General features: G+C 46.4%; 1 protein-coding gene across 3 annotated transcripts in view; it reads right to left on the bottom strand.

Annotated features, from left to right (window-relative positions):
- Acad9 (acyl-CoA dehydrogenase family member 9) overlaps positions 1 to 23,293 on the bottom strand; it is a 34,068-nt gene that overhangs the window by 4,122 nt on the left and 6,653 nt on the right. For 2 of the 3 annotated variants that reach the window (XM_004855643.3, XM_013076192.3), the window contains 10 exons: positions 14,861 to 14,962; positions 12,496 to 12,602; positions 11,519 to 11,619; positions 10,853 to 10,931; positions 9,532 to 9,706; positions 7,280 to 7,353; positions 4,469 to 4,544; positions 3,172 to 3,242; positions 2,816 to 2,935; positions 1,383 to 1,511 (listed from right to left, as the gene is read on the bottom strand). In XM_004855643.3, coding sequence (XP_004855700.1) covers positions 1,383 to 1,511; positions 2,816 to 2,935; positions 3,172 to 3,242; positions 4,469 to 4,544; positions 7,280 to 7,353; positions 9,532 to 9,706; positions 10,853 to 10,931; positions 11,519 to 11,619; positions 12,496 to 12,602; positions 14,861 to 14,962 — 1,034 coding nt within the window. Of the gene's footprint in view, positions 1 to 1,382; positions 1,512 to 2,815; positions 2,936 to 3,171; positions 3,243 to 4,468; positions 4,545 to 7,279; positions 7,354 to 9,531; positions 9,707 to 10,852; positions 10,932 to 11,518; positions 11,620 to 12,495; positions 12,603 to 14,860; positions 14,963 to 16,178; positions 16,312 to 23,293 lie in introns of all 3 variants that reach the window. The other variant, XM_013076191.3, reaches the window with a different exon arrangement.

The raw sequence follows: 23,293 nt of genomic DNA, 5'->3' as shown, positions 1-23,293 counted from the left end.
CAGCTGCCTAAGCATGGACAGAAAGGCGCCCACTGGATGGGGAGTAGAGTGGAGGTCCCATACAACCACCCCCAGTTGAGCTGCCTCCAAGCAGCAGCATCTGCCTCCACCCAAGGTTCTGTACCCACAAAGCCATGGCCTCAAGGGTTCCCGTAAGCACTGCTGAGCACCCACCCAGTGGCACGGGAGCCCGGGTCTCTCAGGTGCAGCCCCATGCAAGTCCTCCCTCAGGCTGGCACATGACCACTCTGAATAGGAGAGGACAGGCAGAGTGTGGCCTTCCTTGAGGGGCACAGCCTGGGAGCCTCAACTCAACCACAGTCTAAGGGGCCTCTTGTAACCAGGCCTGTGGTGTGGTTAGAACCCTCACTAAGGCCCATGCCTCCTGCATACACAAGGCCAGGCCTGGCCACCTTCTAGTCTACCTTCCCTGCAGAGGAAATACCTCATCCTCTGGTCTCAGTAGCCCTAGGAGAATTTCCCAGAACATAAATACAACCAAATCATTTCTGCTCAAAAACTTCCTATGGTTTCCAAAGTTCCTGTTTGTCAGTCCAGGTCTCCCACAGTCCAGCTCCTTCTGTGTTCCACATCCTCCCTGGGCACCCTGCTACTCCACCACTACAGCCAGCTAGCAGACTGATGCTGTTCCCACCAAGACCTGCTCACTCGCTCCCTCTCCAGTCACCTGGGCCCCACCGTCAGGTCCCATCCGGGGCCGGCACCTTCCACTTCCCTGCCTTTCTGCCCACACTTCCCATCCCTAGCTGAAGTCTTTTCTAAGGGCCAAGCACTCAAGCTTCAGCAGACAGCTCCGTCCTCCCAGCCACACACAGTACCCATACCACAGCGTCCTCTGGCCGTCGGGCTGTCCCTAGAATGCAGCAGCCCAAGGGTGTGTCTGTCCCCCAACCCCTCCCCACCTGGCACACACAGACTGGCCCTTTAGGGTGTGACTGCTTGGAGGGCAGCAGTTAGAGAAGAAGAGAAGTGTCAGGGTGAGACGTTGTCAGGGTCAGAGTTGACCCTGCTGGCCTGCCTCAGTTTACTGGGAAGGAAACCAAGACCCAGACAATATGAAATGAAAACAGTTGGAGCTGCGACTGGAACCAAGGTCTCCCACAGGATGTTTGTCCCACCCTGTCCAGCTGGAAACAACGTGGCCAAGACCCACAGTGGATAACCAGGAGGTGGCAAGCACAGTGGACAGGGCCCTGGAAACGCAACTAAGTGACTGCTTGGCCTCTCCCAGCCGCCAAGCGGGCCGTGAGCAGACACAGCCTGCCATGCGGAGCCCTGCTGGGCCCTCCACAGCACCCCCAGGTCCAGGAAGACAGAGGTGGGTGGGGAGATCCAAGGGAGGTCTGCAGCTGACCACTCACCTCGAAGATGAGGAGGATGCGGGCATCGCGCAGCATGCGCTCATAGGGGTAGTCCGTCATGTAGCCCAAGCCCCCCAGGATCTGCAGTGCCTCGCTCACACATTGCCAGGCACCCTCGGAGCTGAACACCTGCCGAGACCCATGGTGAGGTGAGTACAAGGTGCTGAGGCCCAATCCTTGCCAAGAAAAGGACTTACACCTTGGGGAGGAGCTGGCCGGGAAGCAGGGGAGGCTGTGTGGGAAGAACCTGCACTTTGGGGTCAGCCTGGCCCCAGGAAGACGTGGCTGCACTCAAGGCCTATGCCTTCCTGACAACACTGACCTTTCCTGAGGCTGCTACCCCACCATGACCTCTCACACCTCTGCGTTCCTGAGCTGAGTCAACCCTGTGCTTTTAAAACCCACCCACAATTCCCCCTTCTCCAGGGAGTGAACTCACTCCTGCCCAGCCCCAGCCACCTGCGACTCCCAGCTCTGCATGACTAGGACTTCTCTCTCCCTGTCCACTCTTGAGTGTCCTGGAGTGGAAACTTGGCAGGGTTGGCTCTAGGCCAGTGATGGCGAACCTTTTAGAGCTTTCAATGATACAGACAGCCCACTGTGGCACTTGTGCCATGGGTTCACTACCACTGCTCTTAGCTTAGCATCTGAAGAGGCTCAGGACACAGCTACCAGTCACTGTGTGGAACTGGTGGAGGGACAGGAGGATGCAACCATGAGCCAGAGCCATCATACCCAGCACACAAGCTGAACCTAAAAACTCACTTTCCACCCTGTCTGCCTGCCCATCCTGCCATCCCCAGAATGCTCACTTCTCCAGGGCACCAGACCTCTCAAGAGCTCATTTCCGGAGGACCCCAACACTTTCCAGGGTGAAAGGAGGTTGCCATCTTTTTCAGTATAGCTAAGACAAATGACAGCCCCTACACAAAAGCAGCATGAAACTGGTATCTACCTCCTCAAACACTATAAAAGGCAGTTGTGGGCCAGGGATTTAGCTCAGTGGTTCTTCCGCCTGCCTTGCAAGCACAAGGATCCGAGTTCAATCCCCGGTACCCACCCCCCCAAAAGGCACTTGTGATCCCAAAAGTAAGAAGGCCATCAAGTCAGAAGAAAAGGACCTTCTCCTAGGACAGCCCAGCTGGCAAGTTACATTGATGTGGAGTTTTACAATCTGTCTTTTCTCCTGTGGTTCTAGACCACCAGCCAGCCAGTGTAAACTCATCATAAACCCCTGGGATACAGTGACACCCAGGTGGGCACTGTTCTCTGCCACTTCTCCCAGCTGCCTGCTAGGGGCCCTGCCTGTCCCCACTTGTTCCTGCAGAACTGCACATCCCGGATCAAGGACGAGCTGACCTATTAACTAAGGAGAAGAGGAATAGGTTCCAAAGGCCACAGAAGGGATCTGTCTGCCCCTCGCTCCTGGCTACCTTCACCATGGCTGCCTCGATGGAGCAGTCTGGAACCCCTGGCTGGTCCAGCATCCCCGCGGTAAGGTAGGCCATGCTTTCCATCACGTAAGCCTTCTGAGCCATCAGAGCGAACTTTTCCTGGGGTGTTCAGAAAAGACACAATCATGAGCTGAGACCCAAGTCTGACAGCCAGGAGAGAAGCTAATTAAGTCAGAAGCCTCATTGCCCAAGAGAACCAAACCCAGCCTTAATAAAAGGGGCCTATGTCAACCAACCCCCTTCTGGTCTTAAGTCACCGCACAAGAGGCACCAGGACAGAGACAGCAGCAAGCACACGTTTCATGTCCACATGGTGAAATCACAGCCTTCAGTACCTGGATTAATCCGAATTCACTCAGTTTCCTGTTGAACTGCTTTCTTGTGCAGGCATATTCAGCAGTCAATTCTGAAGGAGAACAGAGTTGTTAGAACCGGAAACTTTCTGATTGTCTAAATGCGATCTATAGGGTCTTGGGTCACCATTATCCTTTAAGCCTGCCACAGGAACTAAGAGAACCCTGTCTGCTCCAATAAGATGCCCCCAAAGCCAGTGACCGGGGCTCCAGCAGCTATGGGTCAGGGGCTGGGCCCAGCAGGCAGTGGCAGGAGGAAAGCACACAGAGTTCTGAGTCACACCCAGACCTGAGGCCTGGCCCTGTTCTTAGCACAGGGGCCGTAGCCAAGCACTCTACCTTCCTCAACACTGTTGACCTGAGTAACTGTGAAGACACAGAGGGAAAGCAGAGGTGCCTGCTTTCAGAACATAGGCCTGGAGGTGAGTTCTGAGCACACCTGAGTGACACACCAGCCTCCACCCAGGTGGTGGCAAGGACCTGCCTGAGGACCAAGCTCCAAGTGCTTCCCTGTGTGCCTCAGTCACCCAGGATGGGCCCCACACCCACGCATTTCTGGGCTGTGGGATCTCATCAGAGATTCTGCCCTTTGTGCTGACCATGAGGGCTGTGCAAAGCTCTTGCAGAAGCGGAAGCAGGGGCCTTGTGAGCAGCACAGCAGAGGAACCCTGAGCCCAGCGCAGCAGCACTGGTTTAGGTCCAGGTGTGGGTCTGGGGCAAATCACCTGCCTGCTCTAGGCCTGCTTCCTCATCTATCAAACTGAGGGGAGGAAACCAACCAGAGCCTTTGTGTGCCCACCTTACTCTGAACTCTTGAGAGTCATAAGGGGTGTTCTCCCCAGAATGTCCCTTCCCCAAGGTCAGAGCCACACAGCAAGAATGGTTATTGGGCTGGTTTATGTTCAGAGAAGGGAGAATCTTAGTTCCACACAGAAAAAACAAAGGAAAGGTCCAGAAGCCAAGGGCCCTGGTTCAAGCCTAACCCCACTGCTCACTCAGGGTGCAGTCACCCATGAGACAGGGATCTACTGAGGACCGCCACTAGGTCCAACCTCATCAAGCTCTGCCTCAGCCAGAATGCCTGGCCTCCTCCCTTCTCTGTGTGGGTAAGCCTGGAGTATTGAAATACAAAGACGAACCCTTGGGCCCGGGTGGGGACAAAGCCCTCTGTGCAGGCGGCCTGGCTCAGCACCAGCCCACCCTGGGGAAGCAGCACAGCCTCCGGCTGCAGTGAGAGCAACAGGGCACCGCAAAGGCCTCCTGGCCACAACTTACTTACCAATCAATTTCTTGATCATTCCAGCCACTATGCTGCCCATGCTGAAGCGCCCGCTGTTGAGGATGTTCATGGCCAACTGTGGGCAGAGTAGGAAAAGCCCAGGGGCACTGAAGGAGGCACAAGAAATAGATCCCACCATGTCTGTCTATTTTCCCAGAAAGGTATCTTGAAAACAAGGGCAGGTGATCATCCTGCCTGCCTTCCAGCCAAGAGAAGCCATATTCCATCCAGCTCCTCGAATCAAAGTGGTTCAGTGACTGCTGCAGCTCCCACCCACATCCTTGCGGCCTATGCCACTGGGCAATGCTATTCCAAAAGTCAATGGCCTATGCTTAAGGGAGGGGAGCAGAAACTCAGATCGGCGGGGTGTACACCACAAGCTGCACCGATTGTTCCCTGCAATACCACAGGGTCAGAAGCCACATTTCACAGATAAAGCAGCGTCAGCTCAGGGTGGTGACATGACACTCCCGAGGGCCCACAGCCAGCCATCTGCCTGACGTCCAGCTTTGCACAAGCATGACCCAGTGAATCAGCTAGAGGCCTCCAGCCGCGTCTCTACTCTTTCCCCACCCTCTCTCTGGCAGAGGGGCAGACATATGCCCCACTGCCCTCACCGAACCACACTGCCCACAGTCCCAGAAGCCGCCCTGACCTACCACAGAGGGCTCAGCTGCAAACAGCCGGTGACGGCAGCCCACTGAATTCTCACCCAACCCTTTACTGCTTTATGATCTCTGGATTCACTGGAGTGAATATTTAGGCTAAGTGGCAGGAGTCCTACTAGTAACAACAGCAGAATTTTCGAAATCTTTTTTCCTTTGCTAAAACAACCATTTTTGCTAATTATAACAGAAAAAAAAAATTTTTAATATAGTATCGAGGCTGGGGATGTAGTTCAATGGTGGAATGCTTGCCTAGCATATGCAAGGCCCTGGGTTCATTTCCCAGCACCACAAGAAAAAAAGTGTTGGGAGGACTGAGGAAAGGAGCTCTCTTACTGCCTGGAAGAGCACATTCCTGTCTACCTTTCCTGCAGACACTTGGCAACAGGGATTGGGAATATAAAACAGGTCATGCATCTGACCCAGAAGATTTACTGGTGTGCACAAACTCAGGAAAGAATTAGACAAGTGTGCAAAGATATGCACAAGCACGCAGACCCTGTAACACAATTCTGAATAAGTACAAAGTCAAGGCAATACCTGGTAACATTAAATGGGTACAGGATATGAAGACATACTGTACAGCATCAAAGACTGTTAGGATTTGATACATGGAAAAACAGGCTATAATGCAGAACACACACACACAAAGTGCGTGCTGTGTGTTATTTTAAGCGATCTAAAAAGCACCAAATGTGTGACCAACAGCAACTGTCTTGGCATGGGCTCTGCATGATTTAATTTTGTTTCTGTCTTTATCCTCTAATTTGCAGACAACATCTGGGCTACATAAATAATAAACTTCTCACCATACGAAGCCTAGTCCTTGTTTGTCTTTCCTTTCTGGCCCTTTGTTCTACATTCACTGAGCAGCCTCCTGTGCCAAGGTGGGTGGAGCTGCTCAGGGTGACACCCAGGGCAGAACAACAAAGATGAACAGCTTCATTTAAAAATGGAGAGAGAAAAAAAACTATAAAAGTGGACAGAGGATGGGAAAAGATGTTTCTTCTTCCAAGATGATACACAAATAGCTAATAAGCATACTGGAAGATGTTGAGCAGGATTAATCATTGAGGAAATGCAAATTAAACCCACACTGAGATTCCTCTTCACCCCGACTAGGATGGGTATAAATTTCAAGAATGGATGGTAACAAATGTTGGTGAAGATGTGGGAAAAATGAAACCCTCATACATTGCTGGTGGGAACGAATATACCACAGCAAGTTTGGCAATTTTTCAGAAAGTTAAATATACACCCACCATATAACCAGCAATTCTACGCCTAGGTACATAGTGAAATGAACAGAAAATATACCTTCCATACAAACACTTGAATGTAAATGTTCAAAACTGCATTACTGAAAATGGCCAAAAAGTAGAAATAGCTCAACCTGATGAATGCAAAAATAAAATGCGGTCTGTCCACATGCTGGAATATTATCCAGCCATAAAAAGGATATAAGTGCTGATTCATGCTACAGTATAAACGTAGACAAATAAAGATTATCCTGCCAAAGAAGCCCGTCACAAAATATTGTGTGATTCCATCTATATGAAAATGTTCAGAATGCCAAAACTACTGAAGCACAAAGTAAGACAGAGGTTGACATAGGATGGGGATGAGGTGGGGTTGGAAGGTATGATTTATCTTTTTCAGGAGTGATGAAAATGCCCTGGAAATACTGGTTACAGTTGCACAACATAATGAGTGTACTAAAAACAACTGGCATGTGCAGTTTAAAATGGTGAATTTTATGTTATATGAATTATTTCTCAATAAGAAATAAACCTGATTCCAAGTTAGGGGAAAAAAAATTAGGGCAGGGACTCAAGACCAGGGTGGTGCAGTCTCAGAACCTGAGCTTCTCGAGGGCCCGCTGGCCTGTTTCTGCCACCTGCTGGAGAGGGAGACCCATCCTGCACTCGAGGCAAAGGAGACGTTGGTGACAAAGGAAGACCTCCAGTCCTAACCAAGACTCCTCTAGGAGTGAGCAGACTTTCCAGTCTCCATGCTGCTGATTTCCTGCCACAGAGGTACTCCTGCTCACAGGCCCAACAGGGAGAGGGATGGGACAAAAAGTGGGACCAACAGGCCCTACACGTGAAACTGCACACCACTCCATGGGCCTCAGCGGACAACTCACCTTAAAGCCACCTCCAACTTCTCCAAGGACATTTTGGATGGGCACTTTGGTGTTTTCAAAATGGACTTCACAAGCTGCAACAGGAAATGTAAGATCTGATCTAACAAATGCAAACCACTCTGCACTTGACCCACAGTTCATCCACTCATTCATGCATGCATTCGTTCATTCATTCAGCAACAGGGTGGACAAGATAGAAAGACAAAGCTCCTGTCTTGGTACAGCTCATACTTTGGGTCAGGGAGACCAACTCTAAGGGAGACGATGTAATAACCTGGCTGGTGCCTCAGATGCAACAAACAGCACAGAGAGAGACAGAAGTTGGAGAGGGTGGATAATATTCATATTAAGAGCATAATATGTAGCATAAGCTTAAAGGGTAAAGTCAGAGAAAGAACATTCACACTAGATGAATCAGCATTTCCTAAGACCTAGGATCAATGGGATTCTTGGTACCAGTTCTCAGCTCTAACAAAACCCTAAACTGCGCTGTAGCAGCGGGGCCTCCCTCCTTGGGAAGTGCAGACCTCCCTTTCCCTGCCTCTGATCCTGGTTTTGGCCAATGGAGTGCAGCTGATCTAGTATGAGCGAGGCTTTTAGATGTACGTACCTTGGATGGTAACAAAAACACAGGCCAACCTGAACCAACCATGGCCTACAGCGGGCTACCCCAGGCACCCAAGGACTGAGAGAAAACAAAATGAACTCGCTGTGAGCTGAGTTGTGAGATACGCCAGGCAGGTAGGTAGCAACCTTGCAGAGAGACACACTCCAGAAGCAAGGTCAACGTGAGGGGGATGGATGCAGATCGAGATGGGAGGTAGGGCAGGGTGAGGGCGCAGTTTCTGCAACATGTGTTTGCATGTCTCATTACATAAGTATGGCAATTCCCGGCACTGTGCACCAGAGAAAAGGAGGTTCAGGATGGGTCTGCGCTCAAGGGGACCCAAGCCAGGCATGGCAAGCTGTGTCTGCTAATTGTTCCTCCTACTACTGGAACTGTGCTGAAAGACGGCGGGGTGAAATGTGAGGAAATTGCCACCTGTCTGGCTTCCAGGTCATCCTTAAGGTTGGCAGTATATGGGCTATAGGATCAGGCCCTGCTGCCAAAGGCTGCTGGGTATGGGTAGAACCCTGCCTCCCTTTCTGACCTGACCTTGTGCCCCTTGATCCCTGGAGGACACCACTTGCCCAGGCCTCAGAGTGCACCAGGCCCCTACAGACCTGCTCCTCAGCAGCCCGACCGCTCCTTCCCGCTCTCTCCTGCCCACCTGTCTCGCTCTTCTTTAGCCCAAGGCCTCTGTGCTCCCCGCTGCAGCACAAGAAGCAGCACCAGTAATCGCAGTCAGACCCATGGGCTCTCTCACTCCTCCTTCCTGCAGCTGAGGAAACTACAGCCCAGAAAAAACGAGACTGTTCAAGGCCACACAGCTTCCATGTCCTTGGGACTCAGGACAGAACTCGGGGGCCTCTCTGTCTCCCCACATCCTGAGCAGTGTGTGCCAAATAATGCCACCCCAACAGCAGGATCCCTGAAGACACGGGGCATGCAGAGGTGGCCCGCAGATGCCAAGGGCAGTATGTGGTCCCCTCCAGGATGGACACTCCGATATCTCAACTAGGAGAGCCGAGCACCGTGAGGACTCCATGGCAGTACTGGAAGAGCCAAGGACAGGGATCAGCACACCAGCCTCCAAGGAACCAAGTGCTTCCAGGGATGATGCGTGGGCCAGGAAGAGTGACAGGAGCAAGAAGACAGAGGTGGCAGGGGGAAAGATGGGAGGCCCGGCACAGGGTGTGTGCCTAGGACACTTGCTGTCTGCCCTTGTGGGTCTGCTACCTCCTGCAGCCAGCTTCAGCACTCTACTGGCCTGGTTCCCCAGGAATCCCCACAGCTCCATGCACAGCAAGGCACACAGCCAGTGTCATGCTCGCTTAAAACCAAAGGGACTTTGGGCTAGGGATTTAGCTCAGTGGTTTCGCCGACTGCTGTGCAAGTGTAAGGACCCAAGTTCGATCCCTGTTACCAAAAAAACCCAAAAAAACAAAGGGATCTAGGGGCCAGGGATTTAGCTCAGTGGTGCCACCGCCTACCTCACAAGTACAAGGTCCTAAATTTGATCCCCAGTACCAAAAAAAAAAAAACCCAAAGGGATTTAAATCTCATTTTACTTTGATATTTGGACAGAGTAGAAGATGGGTTGCTTCCTCCTCTCTCTCTCTTACACACACTTTTACAAACACACACTTACTGTTGGAACCCCGAAGGCCTAATTTGTCTTCAGGCTTCCCATTAGTGATTCCACCAAAGTCTCTTTCAACTATGAATGCTGTGATTTTGTCTTTTACTGAGCCATCGGAATCGGCCACCTCAGTCCTTGCAAACACAGTGAAAATACTGGCCAGACCTCCATTAGTGATCCAGACCTGAGGGAAGACAGCAAAAAGTCTCTGCAGTCACCTCTCGGCTCCATCTTTGTCTCCAAGGTTTAGCTGCCCACCAAACTGCAGGCCAGACATGAAAATGTCTGGCTCTGCAGAGGCCACACCTGCACAAAGAGGCTGGGGATTCGGCCCAGTCTCCCCAGAGCAAGGACGTTCCCAAAATAGGAGCTTGGGTAGAGGGGGTGGCCAGTGGAATTCATGTGCCTCAGATGCCACCACCAGACAACAAGGGCTTTCAACAAGAAGGGATTCCATCATTTCACAGGGTGTACAGAGGTGCAAACATCACATTCAGGATTTGTCAATTAAAAAAAAGGAAGAGAGAGGTGAAAGGCAGAAGAAAGGGAGGAGGAAGGAGAGGAAAAAAACAGACTGCTGAACACTGCAATGGCCAGGAATTATTTCAATCTTGATTTAAGCAGCAAACTATTAAAGGGAAAAAGGTATGAGACAATCAGGGAACTCCGAAGGCTGACCAGATAGTAAGAAACTTTTCCAGTTTTCACATGATAATGGTATCATGGCTTTCTATCTTTTAGACATCTATGCTGACACTGTCACAGATGCCACCCAGAACTGGCAAGGCAACAGAAGAATCATGATGGCTGGGTGCCAGATCCATAGCAATGCATCACAGCAGTCATACATGTCTGGAATTTTTTGTGTTTATTTTACTTTTTTTTGAGACAGCATCTCACTATGCAGTTTAGGCTGGCCTTGAACTCAATCCTCCCACCTCAGCCTCTCAAGTACTGGGATTACAGGTGTACACTACCACACTTGGCTATGTTGTCTGGGACTTTAGAGAGGAAAGATGTTAAGCAAACTCCTAAAGTCGCTCATGGAGGCAGCATCCAGAAGCATGGAGATTCCAGAGCCACCTTGCCTTGGCTGCCACAGGAGTGACACAGGACACAGGACCTCTGCCATGTCACTTAGCCACTCTGAGCTGCGGTTTCTTCTGCTGAAAAGGAGCAGCATTCACCCAACAAGCAGGAAGACAGGGCAAGAGAGGACATGCAGACTGGCAACAATTCCTCAGGGTGGAAAGTGGCCACACAGCAGGGGTAAAGGTCCCAAAACAGTGAGGGTTGTGGGAGACCTGACCAGACAGAGGCAGGGCTGTACCTTGCAGCCATTGAGGATGTAGTGCTTCTTGTCTTCACTTAACGTGGCTCTGGTCTGGATGGAGGCGGCATCACTTCCACTGCACACACAGAGATGTGGTCAAGGCAGAACCATACAGGGAATAAATGAGGAAGGGGTGGGGGCCTGGGAATGGAAGCGACTAGCACTTGGCTGCAGAAGCCGGCAAGCTTTTTACATACAGAGTCAGCTCAGATATGCTGAGCTTTCCAAGGCACAGGACATCTGTCCCATCTCAACTCTGCTGCTGGAACATGACCACTACAGCTTCCCAAGGAGTGATCAGAGTGATAGACTTGCCCTGAAGGCCTGAGTCCTCCCCACCCTGCTTATCCTAGCTATGTGACCTTGGGCTGATCACACCACCTCACTGAATCTCAGCTACTAATCTGGAAATGGGGATGTGGCTCCACCCCATATCCTCGAGAGGAGAATCCCTGAATGTTCAGGGGATGCAGAATTTTTTCAACAAACATCATGCTGCCAGGTTATTATCTCAGCAAAGAGAAGTAAGATTAAGACAAGAAAACTGGCAAGAAGTTGATGGGCTGATTCTTCTGAAGATTTCAGATAGGGAAGAAAAACAAGTCGGCTCCTCCACACAAACAGCTCTTTGAGAATTGTATAACACATCCAGGAGGGACAGACCTGCCTGGCTCTGTGAGGCAGAAGGCGGCAATATGCTCCCCAGATGCCAGCTTGGGCAGGTATTTGGCCTTCTGCTCCTCGGTGCCAACCAAGATGATCCCCTAAACAAAACACACGTGCTAATGAAGCCATCAGGAGAAGAGAGCAGGACATGCGCTTGGGTGACATCGCCCTTCTGAGCACAGTATTTACTTCACTAGGAGAAGACAGCAGGAGCCCAGAGCTCAGGCAGAGCAAGTGAGCCACACCACTGCACACCCACCAGGGCAGTGGCCCACACGACCACAGGAGCTTTGGGGTCAGGGCCTCTTCTACTACCCAGCCAGGTAGCCCTGCACAAGGAATGTCCCTTCTACAAGTCTCTACCTTATGATCTATAAGCTGGGGACTCCTCACACTGGCAGCATGGTCTGGATGACGAGTGGTGAAGGTGGGGCGCTGGTACCATACCCAGCACAGGGAAGGTGCCCAGTCCGTGTCAGAGCTGTGCCCCAAATGTGCCTTGTCACCAAATGACTGCAGCACAGGCTAGTTCCCAAGGACTAGAGAACTCATTTAGCTCTCTTCAACGTCTATACTGAGCAGAGGTAACTCTGATGACAATGCCACTGAGAGCCACATGACCTTAGACCTGTCCCAACATTCTCTGAGTCTTTTGGGGTGAGGAAGGCCTGTGTACAAACAGCAGGGTGACAGCTCAGGAAAGGGTTCACTTCCAACCCCAGATTGAAGGCTTGCAGGATGGGCCCTGAAGGATGGGTCAAACACGAGGGAGACAGGAGGAGGATCCAGCACAAAGGGACAGTGGGAGCCAAGGGCCTTTGCTTGCATGGGCCAGTGGAGGGCGGGGCTGCAAAAGCAGCTGGACTGGCTCTTCTCCAAGACCCTGAGCCATCAGGCCTGATTCATCTGAGAGGAGTGAGCAAGCCCCTGCCTTCCATCCCTCAGAAAGTCCCAAGAAGCCCCACACAGCTGACCTTGAGGCCGATGGCCTGGTGCCCCGTGAGGGTGACGGTAATGGACCCATCCAGGCTGATGGTCTCCCCCAGCCGCGCATACATGGTGTTGGAGAGGCCCAGACCACCTACGAGACAAAACAGCACTGGTCACAGTCCAGCTGGACTCTTCCCACTAATGCACATGGTTTCACTGGATATTTTTCTTCCTAATTATAAGTTAATACCAGATCACCATTTAAAAAAAAAATCAAGGGGGGCCCAGGGATTTAGCTCAGTGGTTTCACCGCCTGCTGCGCAAGTGCAAGGACCCGAGTTCAATCCCCAGTACCAAAATAAATAAATAAATAAATAAATAAAATCAAGGGCTGGGGATTTAGCTCAGTGGTTCCGGCGCGTGCCTCACAAGCGCAAGGTCCCAAGTTCGATCCCCAGTACCAAAAAAAAATCATTACAGAAAGATAGAAGGAGAACAAATAAAAAGTCACCCATAATCTTACATTTCTGCATCCCTTTTTTAGACACAAACATATAAATATATTTTTAATATAGCCACCCATGCACACAATAAATCACTTTATGTGGTGTGAGTTCCTTCTACCACTTGTGATGTGGATCTTTACAGTGCCCCAATGCCCGGTATCTGGTGGGCACCAGGACAGGGTTTATGTGCCTCCCACCACATTTGGGGACGCCTCCTTCTCTGCCATGGGAGTTTCTATGCACTGTAAGAGGTTCAGCACCATACTGGGGCTCTAGCCCTAGAGGCCAAGCAAACCTCCTGACCCTACAGTTCTGACAACCAAAACCATCTACGGACATTGCCAAATGTTCCCTGAATGTTCTGTTCATTGGGAATCACCCCTCTAGGAGTAAAAAGACAAAGGATTAAAAACAGAAAAATTAAAATTCCACTGAACTTGTATATTTTGTATTTAATCTTCAACTTCCACAGGAGGCTGGGTGGCCACAGGTTCATTTTGCTAACAATAAACAGGCTGACAAATAGCAAGGCTGGCTTTGAACCTGAGGCACCAGTGTGCAGCCCAGCCGCAGGGTTGACCATCCACATGTACATCAGGGGACGTCATCCCTGCAGGTAACACCTCGGCCCACCCTACCTCTCTTTCAGTCCAAAACACTTTGGCTCTTCCTTCTTTCATATATTGAGGGAGCCAGTTCTGTCTGAGAAAAATGTCACATGCTTTCCCCGTAGAGAGTATGGGAAAAATCACGGGGCCGACACAATCACCTGGGGACAGCAGGCGTGTGGGAAAGGGCTCCGAAGCAGGTAGGAGACACACATGGGGGGCTCTGGGCACCAGGCAGGACCGAGGGAGGAGATGGAGGCTCAGTCAGCATGAACATAGTAGTTTATCCACAGCGGTTTCCACCCAGTCCTTACCCTTCTGTAGCCTGGGAAAGGGCTCCCAAGGCTCCGGGTGTGAAGATCAGATGGCTACAGCCATGTGCTTCTACACTGAGACCACTCACTCCTCTCCAGCTCTGGCCCCACCTCCTTCTACTCTAATATTCAGTATCCAGTGTGGCCACATGCGATGCCAACGCCTCTGTCACTTAGGGGCCGACCTTCATGCTGTGAATGGCAGAAGAGGCTTGGTCTCTACAAAGCCTTGCACGGAAGCAGAGTGGGCAACTTTTAGGAGGAAACATAGGATGCTTTGCCCTCCCCCTGCTGGTGTTGAGTGCTGTGTGTTCTGCCACAGGAGCGTGGCTTCATGGGTTATTTAGGCCCTCAAAGAGACGGTAAGTTATCACACATACTGGTCATCACAGGATGACAAGACACAAAGAAATATGCATACTAACAGAGACTCAACCAATACACAAGGGAAGGAAATTAGGCATCACACTAACATATCCTTAATTTTCACCTCTGTCTGAACCCATACCAGCTCTAGGGTAGCTTCTAGCAAGAACTTAGACTGAAGCCCCCATCTCCCCCGCTCCCCAACCCCACTCCACTGAGGGGAAGGGAGGCCTCGCAGTCTCCAGAGATGAACCAGGCAGGAAGACAGAGAGCAGGGCAAGCTCCTGGCTGCTGTGGCTCACTGTCAACCTTTAAGTCAGAGAACAGCTGAGAAAGGCTGCAAACAGTACATCTCTAAACAACCAGCTACAGCCAGGAATACACCTGATTCTCAGTGCACCACCAACCACCTATGCCTCCAGACCCTTAGTCGTCTCGGCAAAGGCTCCAGGGACGGTCCCAGGCAGGTGAAGGCCAGAGCCACAGTTTCCTGTCTTGGCTTTGCACCTACCCTGCACACATATCGCACCAAAAGGCCACCCTTCCCAAACAGCAGCCTTTTCTGGACAAATGTACACGAGAGGCAACAAGCTGGGAGCTGTTCCCCTGACTTACCATATTCTTCTGGGATCTGCATCCCAAAAAGCCCCAGGCTCTTCAGTTTCTCTAAAGTGTCATCTGGGATTTTTCCCTCCCGGTCAATTTTTTGAGGGTCCACTGTCAAGAGGAAATATCTTATTAAGCACAAGAGAAGTAATCTATGCTTACATAAATAAAAGTACACACAAAGGTTTCTGTACAGCTTCAATCTCAGTGTCAGAAATTTCTCAGAACTGGAAATCACCTAGTCCTGTCACTCAAACTGTTCAAATTTTACATAACCCAGTTAAGAACTGTATTTTTTAAAATTCATGAATGACAGGTGAGGTTCTGTGGCTTTTGCCATGTAAAATGGCAGCAAATTACATATTTATGAGATGTAGATTCCTATAGGCATACTACACTTGGTTTTTTAAAAAATTACCAGAAAACTCTCAGAATTCTCCTACAATGTCAGGCTCGACAGCCCTCTGGGCAAAAGTCCACAAATTCTGAGAACAACTTCATCTGTTTAACACCAATTCATTCATTCATTTGTGGCAGACATCCCTGCCCAGTATTAGCAGGCTATAAGTGGCACATGAGGTGGTAGCACAGCTGAAGGAAGGCTGAGTTACAATGTAAATAGTAAACTCTAAACACAACCACTGAAAAGTCAATAACTGGGCTGGACATGGTGCCACAACCCTGTAATCCTAGCACTCAGGAGGCTGAACGCAGGAGGACTGCTGCCAGTTTAAGGCCAGCCCGTGATAATGAGTTTAAGGCCAGCTTTAACTACATAGCAAGAACATGTCTCAAAAAAAACCCCATAAACTAGGTGCAGTGGTGAGGTAGGATATTAGGGTATGCCAAGGAGGCTGGACAACAAGGCATGACTTGTCAATCATGGAGAGCTGGGTCTAACGTCAGATGAGGATCTAAAAGGGGCAGTCACTGACTTCATGGGCACTACTGCCCTCTTGTTCTTGCAGTGACCCACCCTGTATGAATGGTGTCATCTTACTTTTCTTGATTCTTTTTGGACTTCCCTTTTTTTTCACTTTTCTTTTTTTTATTTTTGGTACCGGGAATTGAACTCGGGTCCTTGCACTTGCACAGCAGGCGGCAAAACCACTGAGCTAAATCCCTAGCCCTCTTTTTCTTTTAATAAGCACTGCATTTTCAAGTTCATCAATTGTCTCATCCAATTCTTTGAATGGGACAGCAAAAGCCCGGAAGCACTGGACACCACACTGTCCCGCAACAGTGGTATATGCCTATAATTCCAGCTACTCAGGAAGGAAGCCAAGGCAGGATGATAGCAAGTTCAAGGGCAGCCTGGGCAACTTACCAAAACTCTGTTTCAAAATTAAAAATTAAAGAAAGGGCTGTGGGTGTGGCCTCATGGTAGTGTACATGCCCAGCAAGTGTAAGGCCCTGGGTTCAATCTCCAGCACTGCAGGGGAGGAGGGCAGGGGACGGTGCTGTGTAGAAATACAATAATACAAGAGATAAAATGAAGTAAAAAATACTCTATTAATTCAAAAGAAGAAAGAAAAACAGGGAAGAGTGAACAAAGACCAGGTAAGACAAAGAAAACACCAAGAGGACAGACTTAAACCCATTTAAATCAATCTCATCAAATATTAATAATTAAAAGGCACATGCTGTCAGCTGGGATTAAAAAGGCAACATTTCACTACGGTGTCTATCCAAAAACCACATTATCAGTTTTATTTTAAACCTTTTATTCTGAAATAATTCTAGAGGTAAGAAAAGTTGCACAGTATAGAGCTCCTATAAACCCTTCACCTGGATTCTTCTAACAGAATCTAACAGATTCATTATCTTTTAGGGTACGATTACCTAAATTAGGAAACTGGCATTCATATTATATTACTGAGTTCAGCTATCTGTCCATTAATGCCCTTCCTCTATGGCAGGATTCAATCCAGGACCCCACATCATATTCAATGGTCGTGGCTCCTCAGTCTCTGCCAGTCTGTGACTGATTTTTGGTCTTTGTCATTTGTGAACTTACAGCTTCCAAAGTCCTGGTCAGTTTCTTTGCACAATGTCCCTCAATTTGGGGCTGTTTGGTGTTCTCTCACAATTAGACTGAGGGGTTGCATTTCTGGCAAAAACACCTCAGAGGTGATGTGCCCTTCCCCCAGGTACCATCAAGTCCTGCTACTGTTGATGTTACTCTTTTTCTTTTTTTATGTTACTCTTTGGGGGGGGGGGGGTACTGGGGATCGAACTCGGGTCCTCGCACTTGCGCAGCAGGCAGTGAAACCACTGAGCTAAATCCCCGGCCCTTTTTATGTTACTCTTGATCTATTATTTATGGTAGTGTTTGCCAGAATTCTCCACAAAAAGTTACTATTTTGCCCTCTGAAATGAGCAAATATCAGAAGGAAGCTACTTAGAGACTACCCAAATAGATAATCTTCAAACTTTCACATAATGACTCTGGTATTTATTACTGGAATTTGCCTATTGACAAATTTTACTATATTATTTGCTTAATGGTATTTTCTATTTCTATGATTCCTTCTCTACTTAAATGGACAAGAAATCCTCTTTGAATATAAAAGCACAAATTAGTCAAAAGAAGATGAAACAATATGTATCATGCCCACGTGAATCAAGGCAACTGAAATGACAACACTAATATCAGGCAAAGTTCATTCCCAAGCAAAGCTATATTACCAAGGAGAAAGAAAGTCATTTTTTATGAGAAGGGCATCAATTCATCAAAAGGATATAATCCTGAACATTTATGCACCTAACAACAGAGCTGTACAACACCCAAAGAAAAATCTAATAGAAATGAAAAGGAAAAAATTACACAATTATAGACAGAGATTTCAATAACCCTCTCTCAATTAGAAAAGTAAACTAAATTTGTAAGAATGCAGACCCTTTAACAGTACCTACAAACTTACACTAATTGACATTTACAGAACATTCCACCAAAACAAACACAGACTACAGTCATGAAACAAACCTTGTCAATTTAAAAGTATTCAAATCATTGACCGGGGATTTAGCTCAGTGGTTCCGCCACCTGCCTCATAAAAGTATTCAAATCATACAAAACCTGTTCTCTAACCATAATGGAATACATATAGAAATTGACAACTGGGGCATCACCACAGATCATACAGAATTAACAAGGATAAGGGAAGACTCTAAGAACAATTGTAGACCAATAAATTCAACAACTTTGATATAAATTTCTTAAAAAACGGATAACCTGAATAGCTTTATATTTATTAAAGACACTGCAATGACTTAAAACCTTCCCACTCACACAGCTTTACCGGTGAATTTTACCAAACATTTAAGGTAGAAGTTAATACCAATTTTATACAAAATCTTACAGAAACTTGAAGAGAAGGAGCTATTTCCCAACTTAAACTAGGAGGCCCATATTATTCTTATTTTTTTTTATTGTTTAAATCATAGAAAATTAAGCTACAGACCAATATCGTTCAGGAATATAGATTCAAAAATTCTTAAAACTTTTAACCAATTAAATCCAACAGTATGAAAAAAGAGGATAGGGATAAGAACCAAGAGACTCATGTAATGGTACAAGATCCCAATGATGAATGTAACTGTGTTTTATACCTAAAATGTACCAATAAACTTAATGGGAAAAAAAATAATAAGAGGACAGGAGCCAGGAATATAGCTCAGTGGTGCCATACCTGCCTGACAAGCCCAAGGTCCTAAGTTCGATCCCTGGTACCGAAGATTAATTAATTAATTAATTAATTACATTTTTAAAAAAGAAAAAAGAGGATAAAGCATGATCAGGTGGGAATTATTCTGGGAATGTAAGAGTAGATCTGCACTTGAAAACCAATCAATGTAATTCACTATGTCAACAAAATAAAGGAAAAATAAATAATCATCTTAATAGACGCAAAAAAGCACTAAACAAAATTCAATACCATTTACAATGAAAACTCAGCACACCAAAGTAAACAGAAAATTCTATGACCTGATAAAAGCCACCCACAAAAACTGAACAGCTAATATCATAATGGTGAAAGACTGCATGCTTTCTGCCTACGAGCAGAACAAGGCAAGGAAGTCCTACTCAATACCGTACATGAGATTTTAGCCAATACAAGAAAACAAAGATCAGGAAACCAGACTGAAAAAGAAACAAAAAAAACTGTCTAACACCAATATGATTTGCTGTATGGAAAATCCCACAGAACTACCTAAAAAATTCCTAGAACTAATAAGTTTAATGAGGTTACAGGATACAAGATCTACATAAAAATCAATCTGAGAGTAAGCAAACACAGAAAAAAATTTTCAAGTAGTCACATGTAATACCAGCCCTTGGGAGGCTGAGGCAGGAGGATCTCAGTTCACAGCCAGAATAGGCTACATTTGAAGACTATCTCCAAAAAAAAAAAAAAAAGTTCAATATCATTAGTCCCTAAGAAAACACAAATTCAAATTTCATTCAATGTGAAATCAACCTACATTGAAACTTTACAACAGTTGTGAAAATAATTCAATTTGGTTTATGCACAATGTAATAATATTTCTGCAAGTATTGTCCAAAATTCCCCACAAACAAGGCTCTCATCCTCATTAGGTGTTGGCCTAGGCCTAATAATCTGGGATTCTTCTATTAAATTGCTGCCAGAATTTTACATCCAGTTACCTACACTTACTAGAACATATTCTCTAGTAGTATTATTGAAACCAATTTCTAGTTCATAAAATGTTTTCTGCAACAACAATTTTAAAGTTTTTCTTCCATGAGTCAAGTCCTCCTAAGAAAATGGTTCCGGTTACTCATTTCATGTATTACTGTTTTAATAATGTTCCTGCATTTGCAGTACTTTATTTCTTCCCTCACCATGATGCCTTTCCTCCACTCCAGGCCCCCAAATAAAAGTAATACACTGTTTTAAAAAATCCATCTATACTTTCAGAGTGGCTAAAATGCAAATAGTGACAACACAAAATCTTGGTGAAAAGGCAGAGAAACCAGATCACTTATTTATTGTTGGCAGGAATGTAAAATGGTATAGCACTCTGAAATAGTTTGGTAGTCTCTTAAAAAACTAAATATCCATGGGGCCGGGGATTTAGCTCAGTGGTTTCGTTGCCTGCTGCGCAAGCACAAGGACCCAGGTTCGATCCTTGGTACCAAAAAAAAAAACAAAAAAAAAAAACAAACTAAATATCCAACTAGCATAGAACCCATCAGTGTCATTTCTGGGCAATTATCTAAGAGAAATGAAAACCTAAATTCAGCCAGACTCAGTTATGCACACCTGTAATCCCAGCTACTGGGAAGCTTGAGGCAAAAGGATCACAAGGTCAAGGCCACCCTGGGCAACTTGGTGAGACAATATCTCAAAATAAAAAATTTTTATTTTACTTTTCATTTGTTTGGTTTCTGATTTTTTGAGACAGAGTCTCACTCTAATTCTGTAATTCAGGCTGGCCTTGAACTCACTATATAGCCTGGGCTGGCCTTGAACTTGAGGCAAGTCTCCTGCCTCAGCCTCATGAGTCCTGGGATTACAGGCATATGGCACCATGCCCGGCCCTAACATAAAAAATTTTTAAAGAGCTGGGGATGTAGCTCAGTGGTAGAGTGCTTGCCTAGCATGCACTAGGCCCAGGGTTCAATCCTCAGTACCACAAAAGAAGAAAACCTAAGTTCACACAAAAATCTGTACGCAAATTAACAGTAGTACCTCCAAACTGGAAACAACCCCAGGACAACTTAATGCATTGCCAAGAAACTATGGTAATCCATACCATGGAATACTACTGAGCAATAAAACAAAAAAAAATTATTGATGCATGCAGCAGCATGTATGGAAATTATGCTGAGCAACAAGAGCCAATTCCAAAAATGTACACACTGCATGGTTACATTAATATAACATTCTTGAAATGACATAATAAAAATGGCTGCAAGGGGTTGGGAGTAGGGCACAGATGGTCTGGCCATGAAAGTACAGCATGAGGGATCCTTTATGATCTGAATCTTGATGTAGTGGCTGTCACATGAATGTACACACATGATAAAACTGCACAGGTACACACATATGCACACACATACACACCAGTATATTTAAAACTGGTGAGATCTGATAGGGTCAATTTCCTGGTTGTGAATAATCTTTCAACAAATACTGGTGGACCAATGGGACAGTCACATGCCAAAAAAATCATCCTGAAACTTTATCTCACACCATCTGACAAATTAACACAGACTGGATCATAAATCTAAATGTAAGAGTTACAATTGAAAACCGTCTAAAAGAAAGTATAAATGAAAATCATCATTAGTCTAGCAGACTTCCCATTATGACAAAAAGCACAAACTACAAATGAAAAAACTGCAGTTAATCACCATTTAAAGCTTTGGGTCTTTTAAAGAAAAGGGCAGGGGCATGGGGAGAGAGAAAGTTTCTGCAACACATATATCAGAAAAAAACATTTATCTCTATAATTTTTCACAACTTGATAAGACAACCCAAGTTTTTAAAAGTAAGTGAAGTGGGCTGGGGATTTAGCTCAGGGATTCCGCCGCCTGCTTCAAAAGCGCAAGGACCCGAGTTCAATTCTCAGTACCAAAAAAAAGTTAAGTGAACTATCTGAAAGACCTTTGTCTAAAAAGTAAGAGAAGACAGACAAGTCTATGAAAAGATGTCAGCACCATCAGTCACTGGGGAAATGCAAATCATAACCACAATGATACACTGCCAGTGGGATGTAAGAAAAAGACTATGCACTGGTGAAGATGCAAAGCAGCAGGAACTTTCTCTGCCAAGATGAGAATGTTTAGGTAAATGACCACGTGGCAAACAGATTTATTAAAAAGTTAAACACCCACACACTCTATCAGACACTCCACTCATAGGCATCATCCAAGAGAAACACAAGCCCATGTCTCATAAAGACTTGCACAAGAAGGTGTGCAGCAACTGCTTCAGCCACAGTTAACACAGACATCGGACCATATGGCAATTATTAGATGAATAAACAAACTTTGGTATAACCAACAAAGAAATACTATTCAGCACTAAAAAGGAAGGAAAATGTGGCGAACATGAGGCCAAAAGAAACTAGACAAAAACATACATATGATTCTGTTTAATTGAAATTTGAGAAAATACAAACCAATCTAAATGAGAGAAAGCAGATTAATGGTTGCCTACAGACAGGGAGGAAAGGAAAGGACAGAAAACTTCTAGGGGTATATCTTAAAGGTGTACAATTTATTGTAAATGAATTTACCTCAAAAAAACTTGGGGAGGAAACCCCTGACATATCACATGTTATACGTTTAAATAAAAGAAGACGAGACTAAGAAAATAAAAATAGAAGAAGAGGGGAAGATAACCACTAGAATAAAGCCAGAAACAAATATTTCTAAATAATGAAACATATTTATACACAAGGAAAACCAGCAACACACCAACAGGCAATGATGTAGAGCAGTGTTTCCCATTGTGCATCCTGGAGCACTAGGGCTGGGAAGCACCCAGAGCTGCTTCTGCAGTCCAGAAAGCCAAAGTCATTTTTGTCTAGTGGTAAGATGCTATTTGCCTTTTCTATTCTAATTTCCTCAAGAGTACGCAGTACACTTTCCCACAGTCTACATGGTATAAATCAAACATTAAATGCAGAAAAGATAGGGGAATCCAGCTGCATTCTAATAAGCTGAACATTAAAAAGATTTGCAAAACTAAATCAATGCCACTGTTGCAATTTTTCTGTTTTGAAAGTATTTTTCACTAAAAATTTAGTTTGTTGACACGCACCAGGTGTACATTATTTTTAATTTGAAGCAACAATGAGCACCATACTTTTTAGATTTCTCAGTGTCAATTCTTGGAAGAACAAATATTGGCAGCTAACATCCATCCAATCTTTGGGACCTCAACACCAGGTCTCTTGGGTGGGGCAGCCTGGCCCCCTGCCCTGATGAAGGGACCCTGAAAGTGAGAGCAACTTCCCCACCTTCAGGGCACAGGCGTTGCTGGTCCACAGATCAAACTAGCTCATCAAGCACTCCTTACAGAGATCCAGACTCAACTTGCAGACACACCTAAATTACCTCACATATCCACACCAACCATCACATGATCCACAGGCCTGGATGTGCATGTTCTTGGTTTCTCATCTCAGTTTTCTACATACTCACTTTTATGGTATTTTACACAAGGGTTGGTCTGAGACAGTTTGGGAAATGTTTAAAGTGGTCTCCATGGAGACATGGAGAAGCACTGAACTAGATGTCTCATTAAATAGCCATTGGGATGATCCCTAAAGCAAATATTGAGTAGAAACTATTTCAGCCTCAGAAATGACACTCAAGAGGGCTTCCTTTATATTTAACCTATCTCTAGTATAAATATCAACATAATCACCCTTATGACGGAAAAAGGCGAAAAGAAAATGGGTAAA

Source organism: Heterocephalus glaber, unplaced genomic scaffold, assembly GCF_053883595.1.
Source record: "Heterocephalus glaber isolate CG9 unplaced genomic scaffold, H.glaber_assembly_v1.0 deba00001689, whole genome shotgun sequence".
In the NCBI taxonomy this organism is placed as follows: domain Eukaryota; kingdom Metazoa; phylum Chordata; class Mammalia; order Rodentia; family Bathyergidae; genus Heterocephalus; species Heterocephalus glaber.
This window is presented reverse-complemented; position numbering and strand designations above follow the sequence as displayed.